The 12,771-nt window shown below is 70.0% G+C and overlaps 3 protein-coding genes across 8 annotated transcripts in view; 1 reads left to right on the plus strand and 2 right to left on the minus strand.

Moving 5' to 3' along the window:
• The window catches only part of LOC308179104 (uncharacterized protein), a 43,990-nt gene that overhangs the window by 3,025 nt on the left and 28,194 nt on the right, over positions 1–12,771 (minus strand). The window lies entirely within an intron of this gene.
• On the minus strand, positions 111–3,450 carry SLC52A3 (solute carrier family 52 member 3). 4 transcript variants are annotated; one of them, XM_080558744.1, is made up of 4 exons: positions 3,368–3,450; positions 700–1,770; positions 466–589; positions 111–373 (listed from the first exon to the last, which is right to left on the minus strand). In XM_080558744.1, exons 2-4 carry the CDS (start codon positions 1,725–1,727, stop codon positions 161–163), a joined length of 1,365 nt encoding a protein of 454 aa, XP_080414870.1. In that variant the 5' UTR covers positions 1,728–1,770; positions 3,368–3,450; the 3' UTR covers positions 111–160. The 4 variants fall into 4 exon arrangements, with proteins under 4 accessions (XP_080414870.1, XP_080414868.1, XP_080414871.1 ...); XM_080558742.1 differs by lacking the exon at positions 3,368–3,450 and adding an exon at positions 2,779–3,340; XM_080558745.1 differs by lacking the exon at positions 3,368–3,450 and adding an exon at positions 2,403–2,543.
• FAM110A (family with sequence similarity 110 member A) lies at positions 2,498–11,659 on the plus strand. Of its 3 annotated transcripts, XM_080558740.1 has the most exons (3): positions 2,498–2,633; positions 2,676–2,703; positions 9,805–11,659. In XM_080558740.1, the coding sequence occupies exon 3, from the start codon at positions 9,856–9,858 to the stop codon at positions 10,879–10,881; it is 1,026 nt and encodes a 341-aa protein (XP_080414866.1). In that variant the 5' UTR covers positions 2,498–2,633; positions 2,676–2,703; positions 9,805–9,855; the 3' UTR covers positions 10,882–11,659. The 3 variants fall into 3 exon arrangements, with proteins under 3 accessions (XP_080414866.1, XP_080414864.1, XP_080414865.1); XM_080558738.1 differs by lacking the exons at positions 2,498–2,633; positions 2,676–2,703 and adding an exon at positions 6,396–7,367; XM_080558739.1 differs by lacking the exons at positions 2,498–2,633; positions 2,676–2,703 and adding an exon at positions 7,383–8,657.

The raw sequence follows: 12,771 nt of genomic DNA on the forward strand, positions 1-12,771 counted from the left end.
GCGGGCAGGGGGGGGCACACAGCACAGGCTGCCCCTCCGTGCCCCCAGGGGTGCGGGGCCGCGGTGCCGCGGGGCGTGCTGGGGGGCAGCAGGTCGGTGCGGAGGCCGTAGGGCTGAGCAATCTCCTTCTATTTCTTTGAACGCGAGAGGGACGCGGCGCTCACGCCGGGCACTGCAGGCTGCAGTAGTCGGCGGACGTGAAGAAGCCGTAAATGTTGACGAGGGGGAACATGAGCAGGGCGCCCAGCAGGGAGCCCAGCTGCTCCACCGCCCCGTACCACACCAGCGCGCTGTGGCTGCGGCTCCGCAGGATCACCCCGGCCATCACCTTCACGTAGGAGAGCGTCCCGGTGAAAAACACCCAGGAGAGGACCTGGTGGCGCAGGGGAGAGCGGTCAGCGGGGCCGCGGGGCCGTGGGGTGGCCCCCGAGACCTCCCCGGGGCTGAGGGACCCCCAAGACTTACGATGACGGCGTCGCCCCACTGGGACTGCTGCAGGAGCGGGCAGGGGCTCATCACCGCGATGGCCATGTTGTAGGCACCAAAGCCTGTCCCTGCCAAGGTGAGGGCGCCCAGCAGGGCCAGGGACCTGCAAGGGACAGGCGGGTGACGCTGGGGAATGCCAGCCCAGCCCAGGGAGGAGGCGCCTTTTCTCCCCCGGCGCCCCAAAATGGGTCTGTTTTGGGGCTCCGTACCCACCTGCCGGGCAGGAACATGGCCACGATGCAGGCGAGGGGGTTGGCCATGGAGCTGAGCGTGGCCGAGAGGTGGTAGGCGGTGTTGCCGTAGGGCAGGCAGGAGTAGGACTGCACCGACGGCAGGACCCCGTTGGTCAGGGAGCTCACCCAGGCGATGAGGAGGTAGATGAAGGTGAGCTTGGCCAGCGGGTAGGAGACCGTCTCCCGGTGGTCTTCCATGGGCCGCTTGGTTTTCTTTGGGCACGGGTAGCCTCCGCCTCGCCCCGAGCCAGCTCCGTCCTCGGGGATCTGGTCAAAGGAACTGAGTATGATGGTGCTGGGAAAAAACTGCGGCTGCGACAGCTCCCATACCTTAGGCTGCCTGGTGAGGAAGAAGAAGGCCACCAGGCAGGCCACCATCATCCCAGTCATGAGGAGGAAAAAGAGGAGGGTGGAGAAGTTGGCCGGGAGGTAGCGAGTCTCCATCTGGAAGAAAACGTTCTCCACGGTCTCGTTGCCGGAGGTGACGTTGACCAGGCGGGTGACGTTGACGCAGCTGGAGATGCCGGAGCCCTGGCCCAGGGCGATGAGAGCGGGGATCAGCCCGCTGAGCCCTTCCCCGATGAAGAAGGTGGTGAGGTACTGGGGCTCCAGCTGCATCATGAAGGGCAGGAATGTGACGGAGGAGGTGCAGTCCACCAGGGACAGGAAGAAAGTGAGGACGAGGAATGCAGTGCTGTGGAGCGTCCCTGCGATGAGGGATGTCTGGTTCCAGAGGAAGGCCAGCAGCAGGCAGGCCACGACGCCCAGGGACACGACCACGTAGATAACGGCCACCTCCTTCAGCAGGCCGGGCCAGAAGCGGTGCATGAGGGTGACGAAGAGCGGCCCCACGTTGGCCATCTGGATGATGATGGTGATGTAGGAGGGCAGCTCCCACTGCTCCGGCAGCACCGTCACCAGCAGCGGCAGCTCGACCCACAGCCCGTTGATGGCCACCCAGGAGCCCGTGCCGAAGACGCAGGCGAGGAGGTGGGTGAGCAGCGCCATGGCTCAGGGCCCGGCGCCCCCACCCTGGGGCGACACCGCTGTGCTGTGGGGAGAGACACGGCTCAGCCCCCCCGGACCCCTACCCCGGCCCCCACTGCCCGTGTACCCCCTTCCAGGCAGCCACAGCCGCTCCTCCCCTACTGCCAGGCAGGCGCAGGACGCGGGGAGCGGCACGGCTCAGCCCGGCACCCCCCTGTCCCGGGGGCGAGACGCCCCCCAGCACTGTGGGACCCCCTCCTGATCCCCGCAGCTGGTTCCGCGGGACCCCCCCTTGCCCTGCCTGCGGCACCTGCCCTGCTCTGGGTTGGGTCCCTTCCTGGTGAGCCAAGGCCACACAGCGCCAGGCACGGAGCCCAAATGGGACGTGGCAGCGCGTTGGACCCGACCCAGCTCACGGCACGGCCTGGCACGGCCTGGCACGGGAGGCAGGCGGATCTCACCTGGGGGCCGCGGGGCCTGGGCAGCCGCTCTCCTGGGACCCAAGGCCTCGTCCTTTCCACCGCATCCGCGGGCAATGCCAAGCAGCGCCCGTCTCCTCCCCGCCCGGTCCCGTGCAATCCCGGCAGGCTCCGGTGGCCACGGGGGGGGGAGAAGGGCCCCGCGGCCCCACCTGCAAAACTGGCCCTGGCTCATACCAGCGAGCTGAGTCAGCCCCACACCACATCCCCTGCCCACCTCGGCACCTTGCTCCCCTTCCGTGTGCCCAGGCTCCTGCGCCCGCTCCCCACCAGCCTCCTGGGGACGGGGGGACCCCCGATGTCCTCGTCCCCGAGCCCCACGGCGGGCAGGGGGTGCAGGACGGGCGGCCACAACTTCAGGGCTGAGCCCTGGCGGAAGGATCCTGGTCTCCTGGGGCTGAACCCAGCCACGGCAACGGCCCACAAACGGCCTCATCCTGCCCGGGAGGTGTCGGGGACGGCCCACAAACGGCCTCATCCTGCCCGGGAGGCGTCGGGGACGTTGGGAGGGAGCGGAGGTGAGGAAGAGCCGGGCTCCCGGTCTGAACAGTCCCTGGGGAACTGCCGGGGCATCTCCCCCTGGGGAAACTCACTGTGTTTTTTAGGGGAACCGGCGGCAGCACGCGGGCGGCAGCGAGTCCTTGCTGCCTGCCGGGGCCGTGACGTGAGCCGGGCACGTCACTGCCTCCGGATGCAGATGGGTGGCAGCACGCTGTGCTCCTGCTCCTGGTCCCAGCAGGCACAGTCACCCCGGCTCGGGGAGCAGCTGGCGGGGGTCCCGCGGGTCTCATGCCTCCTGCTCGGCACCGGTGCCGTGTTTCGGGGCACCTGTCCCAGGTCGGGGGGGGCACAGGAGGTCCTGGGGGGGCTCACGAGCCGTGGGAACGGTCGGCTGCGGGCGCAGGGCGAGGTGAGACTCAAAGCATAAGAAAGGATTAGGGAGAGTCGCGGTGGTCCTCGGAGAGATGAGTGCCGGGGGGGCAGGGGGACCAGCTCCCGTCCTGCCCACCCCCCCCAGGGACCCCTGCCCACCCTGCAGGAATGGGAACAGCTGGAGGGGGCTGGGGCTCAGGGTTCCCCTGCCTTTCCCCCCCCTCCTACAGCACTCGTGGGTCCCCTGGGTCTGCCAGCACAGCCCACGTCCCTGGGCCAGCATGGGACCGGCCACCGGGTCCCACTCACCTCTCCCTGCCACCGAGCCCAGCTCGCCCCGCGCGGCCAGTTGGGGGCCTTTAAGCTCCAAACCCAGCCCTGGTGGCCAAAGTCCAGCTGTGTCCCCTCCTGCCCTGTCCCTGCCAGCTTGGGGACAACCCAGCCCCTGTCCTGCCCCTGGGGGCCGCGCTCCCCTCGTGTCCCCGCGTGCTGCCAGGGCCAGCCCCGTGCTCGCCGCCTGCCCGGCCGCGATGCCAGGCGCTCCCCGCGGAGCTGCCGCTGTCCCCGCGCACCCTGACTCCGCCGGGTGCCGGTGATTATTCCTGGCCGTGACACAGACTTTGCCCTTGTCCCCAGCTGAATGGTGTCCCACCTATTTCGGGCTGCTTCTTGCGGGTGCAAATGTCACCGAGTGACAGCTTCTGCCGCGGCTGGGATCGCTGCAGGGCCACGGGCTGTGCCGGGTGCCTTGGGGACACCGAGCGCAGCCAGCATGCGGCTGTCCCCCCGGGGGTGCGTGGCCGGGATGTGACTGTCCCACCGGGCACGTGTCATGCACAAACGTTCCTCTGGCACTGCCGCCAGCCCTGCTGACCCTGCGGGACGTGACCGGGCGCTCAGCCATGCCACGAGCCGGCGGATGAGACGCTCACATCACCCGGGAGCTGGCGGGCTGCGGGGGGACAGAGGCCAGCTGGGTGGCAGCCTGGCGCTGGCTCGTCCCAGCACCCAGCTCCCCGGGGCGCCTCGCTCCAGCTCTTCCCCCAGCACCCACAGGGTGTCGCTGGGCGAGCGGGCTGCAGCAGGCTGCAGCTGCCTTGTGCAATGCCCTGCCTGTCCCCTGCCTGTCCCCTGCCCGTCCCCTGCCCGTCCCCTGCCCGTCCCCTGCCTGTCCCCTGCCTGCTCTGCCCATGCTCAGCCCCCCTGGGGTCTGCAGCCAGCCCCTGCACCAGGCGCAATCCTGCCCCCACTGTCCCCATGTGGGGTCCAGGAGTGGTGGGGGTCCATGCTTTGGGGTTCCCGGGGTCTCTGGGCCCCGTGTTGGGGGTGGCAGCTCCAGGATGGTGTGGGGGGGCTTGGGCTGGTGCAGCTGAGCCCCCTGCTCCCAGTGGGGACGGCGATTGTCCTGGGTTAATTCGGCAGCACAAAGGAGCCGTGCAGCCTCCGCGAGCCTTTCCCCAGGGCTAATTGGCTTCGTCGCAGGGGCCGGGGGGGGCACAAAGGGGGTGACAGGCGTGGGGCTGAGCTCCGCACCGCTGCTCCGTGCCTCTCGCCCAAATCCTGCCGGCACGTGCCGCCTGCCATGCCTGGGGGAGGCTGGCCCCCCCGCCCCGTGTCGTGCAGCAGCTGAGCCCCGGCCCCGGCCCCTCTGCACCCCGGCAGATGCGAGCGAAGGCCCCGGAGGCAGATGGCAACATTTGGTCACCGAGCAGTCTTCCACGGGACTTCACCGGGCTCGGGCAGGCCCACCGGGAAGCCCCTCCGTTTCCCCACGTGTCCCCCATGGGTGCAGGGGCACCGGCGGATGCAGCGGGGTCCCCGGGTGGGCATGGTGGGGAGGAGCAGCCAGGGAGAGTTGGGGCTCTGTCCTTGAGCCCCAGGACCCCCCGCAACCCAGGGACCCCCAGCACCCCCCAGGCAATCGGGTGCAACCCCACCCAGCAGTGCCCCAGTTTTCCCAGTCCAGGCGCCCAGTTGGATGGGCACCACCGGGGAGCCTGGCCAGGGTGCGGGGACCTGCTGGCGGGTCACTGCCCATGGCCCCTTCCTCCCCTCCATCCTCCTCCTCCTCCTCTCAGCTCCCCGTCGCTATTTGCATCCCATTTCCATGTGAATGGAGCAGGTCAAGTTGAAAGTTGAAAGCTGGCGAGGGCGCCTGGGGAAGGGGCCTCTGCCCGAGGTGAGAGCCCAACAAAAGGGGCCGCATCCCCAGGGCACGGCGCTCGCCAGGCCTCGGCCACGGCCCCGGCCCCGGCCCCGCTGCAGCCGCCCCGCCGCCATCTGCGGGTCCGTGCTGCTGCTCAGACAAAGGCCTCGCACCCGGCACGTCCCCATCTGTCGGGGCCCCCGCACCCGGGCACGGCGCGGCTCCAGCCCCGAGCGTGGCTGCTGTCTGCGGGGACGCGTGCGGGGAGCTGGGCAGAATCCAGCCCTGAGGGTGATGGAGAGCGAGGCCGTGCCCATGGGAGCCCCCCCTGCCAGCCCCACAGCCCCTGGGAAGCTCCCTGCGCCCACCCTGGGCAGAGCCAGCAGCGGGGAAACTGAGGCAGGGAGCAGGTGGTGGCTCGCATGGGGCTGCTGCGCGATGCTGGGTCCATTTCCCAGCTCCAAAGCTGTTTGCAGGCTCGTCTCGGTGACTGGCTCTAATTAAACGCCAGGAATTAGCACACGCCAGGTGAGTGTGGCAGCGGAAGGAAGGTCCCGTGGGGAGCTGCCAGCGCTGGGGAGGGGCAGGGTGAGCAAAGCCCTCCCCGGATCCAGGGGCTGAGCTGGGCCCCATGCCAGGGCCCTGCAGCCCCGCGGGGTGATGCCAGGCACCCACAGCCATCTCCACCCAGCTCTTACAGGGAGGACTTGGCCTCTGAGTTCTCTTCTTTTTTTTTTTTTTTTCTCTTTCATGGCTGCGTTTCACTCCTGGGGGGTCCTGGAAGCTGCACGTGCAGGGACCCAGCCCCGAGCACCCGTGGGAGGTGAGCACGGAGCCAGCACCGGCGCCCACCCGCCCCTGCCCCGTCCCCGCCTGCTCCGGAGCCGCGGGACAGGCGGTGAACGGGGCGCTCAGGGCGTGCTCCCGCGTTGGGCCGCCCTCCCCAAATCCATCCCCGGTTGCCCCCGGGGAGGGCGAGGCAGCGGGGCGCTGTCTGGCTGCAACGCCCTGCTCCCAAAGCACCCGGCGTGCCCGGGCAGCTGCCTGCAGCCGCCTCCTGCAGCCCTCGCGGGTGCTGCTGGCACGGGGGGGAGGGACGCAGCCCGGCCGCTCGCACCGGGCAGATGCCCACGGCTCTGCCCCCACCTGTGGCACCCGGCGGTGCTTTTCCAGCTGAAACTGTCACGCGGATCCACCTTTATCTGAAAGAATCCCCCAAGCCAAAGGGCAGCTCTGGCGGTTGTTTCCCCAGCTTCGCCCAGCCCTTCTCTCCCGTCGGCTCCTCGCCTTGCTTCCAAGAGCAGTTTGCAAAGCGCCCTGCTGTCCCGGAGCTCCTGCAGCGCCATGCAGGACGGGCCGAACGCTCAGCCCCCACCCCGAGGAGCTGTGCTTTGCTGCGGGGACGTGCCAGGAGCTGCGGTGCCACCGGTCTGGGCGCAGGCCAGCAGCTCCATGTGGCTCCAGGCTCGGTGGCCTTGCTCCGCCGTGTCACCTCCCTCTGTTCCACTGGCTGGGCCGCTTTGTTTGGAGGCACAGAAACGTGCTGGACTTTGGGACTGCGGGGGCCTGGGGCTGGACCTGGGGCCGGTGCGGGCACGGGGGACCCGTCCTTGCAGAGGCAGCGGGTGCCCGCGCGCTGGGCCAGCTGTGGGGCTTTGGGGAGGGTCCGATCCCCGCCAGGGTGAGGGCAGGGGGTGGCTGGGGACATTTTGGCTCGGGTTGCACAGCTGCGGCGGGGCCCTTCCCTCCTCCCCGACCGAACCACGAGCCCGCTCCTGCATCCACGCTGCCCAACCGGCACTGCCGGCTGCTCTCGGACCGGCGCCGGGACGTCACCGGCCACGGCCACGCTCCATGACGCAGCCGCAATTAAAGCGTGGCCTGGCGTGGAGGAAAGCCCCGTGCCTCTGCGTGCACGCTGGCAAGGAGAGGTGTTTTCAATCCCTTCAGAGCACCGGGCTGCCTCGGAGGGCGTCTTCTCCCAGCGGTGACTCAGAGGGAGCCGTGAGCTGCCCCGCCGCGGGCAGACCCGTTCCAGTGCCCCACGAGCCCTGCAGGGAGCAGGGGAGGCCACGGTGCGGGGAGGCTGCAGGCACGGGGCCACCGAGCCACCACGGGACAAGCACGGGCCGGGGAGGCTCCAGCAGCGCAGGGCAGATCCAGGTAGGTGGTGGAGGTGGTGCCGTCCCGTGCCGGTCCCGTGCCGGCAACACGGGGCTGGGTCACCGTGGCTGGGCATTACCTGGGCACAAGATCGGTGGCCAGCCTCGGGGCCTGGGTGGCCACGCTCCGTTCGGGCTCGGGGCAGGCAAAAACCTGGCTTTGTTTTCCGGGCTGTTTGGAGGACGGCTCGGCTCTGCTCGGGGTGGCCGTGCCAGGCTGGCGGCTCCCCGTCGCCAGGAATGCGGAGCAGCAGGTCGTGCCCGGCCGGGCCGTCCTTGCTGGCAGGGAAAGGGGAGCCCATGGTGGGCACGGCTGGCTGTGGTGGGGAGCCAGGCCCTGCGTGCTCGTCCCTTCACCCATCGGGTGCTCCCCAAGGAGCTCTCCCCGTGCCTGGCACAGGATGAAGGGCAGCAGGGGTGGCTGCTGGCAGGGTGCTGCCGTGGGGTGCGGGACACGAGGGGTGCTGCTGCACGGGCACCCCGCTGACAGCTGCTCCCCACACCCCGGAAAGCACCCAGAGGGGGTGAGTCAGGCTCTCGTGTCCCTTCTCCATCAGGTCTGGGTGACGCAGGGCCTCGGGGGAGGCTGGCGGTGATTTCCTCCCAGTGGGGCCGGCTGCAGCGGGGTTTGCCCCTGGGCATCCCCCCTCCGGGCTTCAGCGCCCCCGGTCCCTGCAATTAGCCCCGCTTTGCCATGGGGCGTGTGGGCAGGGCTCCAGCCTGGGGGGGCCCTGCCTGTCCCTGTCCCTGCCCAGCGAGGATTTCGGTGCCCTGTGCTGCTGGGGAGGAGCGCTGGGCTCCCTGTGGAGGGGTGCAGAAAGCCACCCCCGGCTCTGTGCTGGCACCGGGACTGTCCCCAGCTGCCCACATGCCTGCCTGGCCCCCACAGACGCTTCCTGGGTCAGGCAGCGATGTCCCCACTGGGGCAGGAGATGGGGACGCGGGCAAGCAGTGTCCCCCCTGGGGCAGGAAATGGGGACAGGAACAGGGACAGGGACACCCAGCCTCCCCTGGCTGCTCACCTGTAGCGGCGCATCCCGTGGATGCACCAGGGACCCCAGTGGGGCCGGGGGGGGGGGGGGGGGTCAGGCTGGTGGGCACGGGCTGGCGGGCACCACGGGGCCGTGGGGCTTTGGGGCCAGCTCCTGCGGCCCGCAGCCGCCGTGCCGTGGGCTGTACCCAGGAAGTTGTGCAAGCGGGTGAGCGGCCACAGGTGAGGCAGCCAGCTCGGGGCCGCTGTGGGAGGAGGAAGTGGGGCCGCGCTGGCCCTGCTGTGCCCCCCGCTGCACTGGTGAGTGCCTGGGCTCGCCCACAGATCCCCCGGGCTTGCCCGTGCCCCAAACCAGGCAGTGCGGGGCTGGGGGGGGGGGCTCAGTGTCGGGGGGGGGGGGTGCAGCCACCCTGGTGCTCGGCAGGGCTGGAGCATTGCCTGGGGAGGCGGGTGGCAGAGCCCCAAATTGTGGGGGGGGGGATCCTGGGGGCTTCTCGGAGTGGCTGGGGAAGGGTTGGATGGCGCCAGGGCTGCTCGTGGCACCGGGGTGGGAGGGCTGGGGGGGGGGCACGGGACAGGCTGGGCCCCCCCCTGTGGGCGGGCAGCTGCCTCAGCGCGACCGTTGGGGCAGGCGGGTGCTTGCTGTGGCTGGCGGGCTCCCAAGGGTGCGGGGTTCACGGGCCTCCAGCGCGGCTGCTGGCAGGGGAAACATGGATGGGAACCCCCCTGGGCTTTTGGGGGGGGGGCTCGCGGTGGAAGCACAATGCTTGGGAGCAGCCCAGCACCAGCGTGCTGTGTCCCGGGACCCCCACGCACTGCCCTCGTTCCCCATCCACTGCTGCAGATAGCAGGGGGGGTCTGCTCCGCCCCCCCCCCCCAGGTCTCCTTGCTCCCCATGGCGCCCCTCTCCAAAAGGAGATGGGGGGGTGGGGGGGCAAGCTGCAGGCAGGGGGGCTCTGCACTAAACCTGCAAGGGGGCCGAGCACCGGGGGAGCCGCAAAGAGTGGGGACCCCCAGTTTCCCAGCCCGGTGGGGTGGTGGGTGCAGGGGGCCGGCGGTGCCCCCCGGCACGGTGATGCACCCCCGGCACGGTGATGCACCCCAGCACGGCCATCGCCGAGGGTCCGCAGCCGCTTCACCCCCCGTGCTCCCTTCCGGGGCTCCCCTGGTGCCGATGTCGGGGTGCCCTCCCCGCGGCCCCATTGGCCATGGTGCCGTTTGAAGCAGGCTTTGCTCCGCGGATTGGCCGGGCTTCGTTTCGGGGACGGCTGCCGGAGGCGTGGTCCCTGCCTTGAAATAGGAAGCTCGGCGCAGCCAGAGCAGACAGCGCGGCACCGCACAGCCCCGCGCAGCCGCTCGGGCCTTTGTCTGCCCGCGGGGCCCCGGGCGTGGGCAGGCAGCGCCCGCCGCCCCACCGACACCCCTCACCCTGGTCCCTTCCTTGCAGCCCGCGGCGCGTGCCCCCCGCGTCCCCCTCGCCACACCGCCCGCCCGGACGATGCCCGTCGAGGCACTGAACGCCGGCGATGCCATGAAGGGGGCGGCGGTGACGGCGCCCTTCACCTCGGCCATGCCCATCCGCATCCTCAACAAGGGCCCCGAGTATTTCCGACGGCGTGTGGAGCCGGGCGCGCGGAAACCCAGCGCCGTGGAGAGGCTGGAGGCCGACAAGGCCAAGTACGTGAAGAGCCAGCAGGTCGCCAGCACCAAGCAGGAGCCGGTGAAGCCGCCGCTGCTCAAGCAGCCCCTCTTCGCTCCGGGCGTGCGCCGGGCCATGCTCACCCCGAGCCGTAAGACGCCACCGGGACCACGCCGTTCGGAGGCCGGCGGGACGAAGACCTCCCTCAACCTGGAGATCCTCAACAACCTCATCAACATCTGCGACAGCCCCTTCCCCAAGGCGGAGAGCCCGCGGGGCCGGGAGTGGCAGTGCAAGGCGGAGGCGCCGGGCGCCGGGGCGGAGGGGGCTAACAAGGCACCGGAGAGCCCCGCCGCCCCCAAGCCCTCCGGCACCGTGGCCGTGCGCAGGGTGGACGTGCGGCCCTGCGGGGCTCTGCCCGCCAGGGTGTCCCCCGCCGGCCAGGTGACGCCGGTGTCCTTGTCACCCGCCCCGGGCAGGCTGCCTGCGGCGCCGGCGCTGAGCTCGCCCAGCCGCCCCGAGAGCGCCCGCCGGCAAACCCTGCTGCACCGCTCCAAGTCGGACCTGAGCGACCGCTTCTCGCGGGCCACCGCCGACCTGGAGCGCTTCTTCAACTACTGCGGCCTGGACCCGGAGGAGGTGCGGGACATGGGCGCGGAGCACTTCGCCCGCGCCAGCTCCGACATCGTGTCCGTCAAGTTTCACAGCGTCAGCACGGCCAGCTCGGAGGGCGGCCGCTCGCCCCGCAGCGCGGCCACGCCGGAGGGCCGGCCGGCCGAGCGCATGCCCTACGGCATCTCCGTGGTGGAGCGCAACGCCCGCGTTATCAAGTGGCTCTACGGGCTGCGCCAGGCCCGCGAGCCCCAGCAGGTCTCCAACGTGTAGCACCGCCGCGTGCCAGCGCACAGCGCCGATGCCGGACAGGGAGGAGGAGGCGCTGGGCAGACCGTGCCCCCCCGGAGCGGTGGGGACATCTCGGACCCTCGGACTCAGGCACCGTGCCTCGTCCCTGCTGCCCTGCGTTACAGCTGCAAGGCTCGGGTGCAGCAGCCATGCGTCCTCCCGGGGAGTGCTTTGCCTCCCGATGGAGCTGGCTCTGTAGGGCCCCAAAACCAGCACCCAGGTCCCCGTCAGCCCGCGGAGGGCTGGGGACATGGCTGTGCCTGCTGGCATCCTGCTGGCTGGGCTGCGGGGTGCACGGCCAGTCCCACCTGCACAGCGGGGGCATCCCGGCTGCTTCCAGGGGTCCCAGCTTGCAGGAGTGCATGGGCACTCCTGGGGGCACGTCGGGGGTCCTTGCATGTGGCCAGGGGGTAAGGATGCATGCGGCCGCAGCTGGGGGGCGGTCACTGGTGGCCCCCATCCTAATGTCCTGGTGAGCGTCCTGGAGGAGCTGGGTGCTCTGCCAGGGAGGCCAGAACTGAGCTCCCCTTGGAGCAGCCCAGGCCTCTGTGTGTGCGTGTGTGCGTGTGTGTGCGTGTTTGTGTCTCCCTTTTTGTTTGTCAGCAAGAAAGCCCAGGCATGCCGTGCCCTCTTATTTATGAAGACGGTTTTATCGGTCTCTTCCTCATTTCTACTGTTTTTCCTGACGTGTGATCTGTAAAGGGAAAAAAAAAAAAGTGATAATAATGGAGAAGGTTTTATTAAATTTCTCTGCTTTGGATGCCCTGTGTGTGTGTGGCTGTCTCTGGATGTGGTGGGGAAGGACATCCCTGCTGCTGCTGGAGGGCCCTGGCCGGGCGCCTTCATGGGAATTACAGAGGCCAAGAGAGGGGCTGGGCCTTGGTGCTGGAGGAGCGCCTGCGTTTGGGCATCCCCTGAGTGCTGGGGACCGGGGAGGAGAGGGTCACAACGGGCCCCTTCCCTGCAAACCTCTCCTGGTGTCGCCAACGTGAGGGGCGCTGCCTCTGGCCCTGGTGGTGCTGGGCCAACGGGTGCCAGGCAGCGTGCGTGCCGTGCCGTGCCGTGCCGTGCCGTGCCAGCGCGGGGCCCGGAGGGTGCGGCGGGGCGGTGTTTGGGTCTGGCAGGTCCCGGCAGAGCCTGGCCGCGGGATTCCCCTCGGCACCGCAGCCAGCGCCGCGCCAACCGCGCGGCCCTGCCGGGCGCTGCCTTCGCGCCCGCTCCAGCAAAGCGCCTCGGAGCTTGGCCGTGTCCTCGCTGCTCCGGGGCTGCGAGATGAGGAGGAGATAGCAGAGACCTCCCAGGCACTGGGGAGGTGCAGGGATGAAAGCCGGTGCAGGGAGCGCTTTGAAGATGAAAGCGCCCGCGTGTTCTCCCCGGGCAGCCTCGCGCGGCTGCGGGCTCCTGCAGCCCCAGTTTCCTTGCAAGGGGAAAGGCAGGAGGTGCCCCTGGTGCTGTGCAGACCTTGCCCACGTGGGCTGCTGGGGAAAGGGGCGCCAAGGGCACCGGTGCTCGCACACAGGGAGCTCCCACTGGGGGCACAGAGGGTGCAGGAGGGTTTGGGATGCTCGCCGCCGGAGGAGCCTGGCACAGAGCAGGGAGGAACGGGGATTTGTGCTCCGCGCGGCACGTGGCAGCAGGGCTGAAGCAGCTCCCGGCCCAGCCCCGCTCCCTGCATGGTGCCCGGCCGCCCAGAGCCCCCACCCCACACGCAGAACCCGCTCGGCTCCCCAAAAGAGGCCAGGCAGGTCTGGGGGCCCCCACCCAGTGCCCCGCTGACACCCAGGGATTTGGGGACAGGATGTGGCCAGTGAGTCAGGGCGGCCAACTCAGGAGGCAGCGCGCACCCAAGGGATCCTGTAATGATGGTGCTCG

This window comes from Anser brachyrhynchus, assembly GCF_964034855.1.
Source record: "Anser brachyrhynchus genome assembly, chromosome: 16".
NCBI lineage: Eukaryota > Metazoa > Chordata > Aves > Anseriformes > Anatidae > Anser > Anser brachyrhynchus.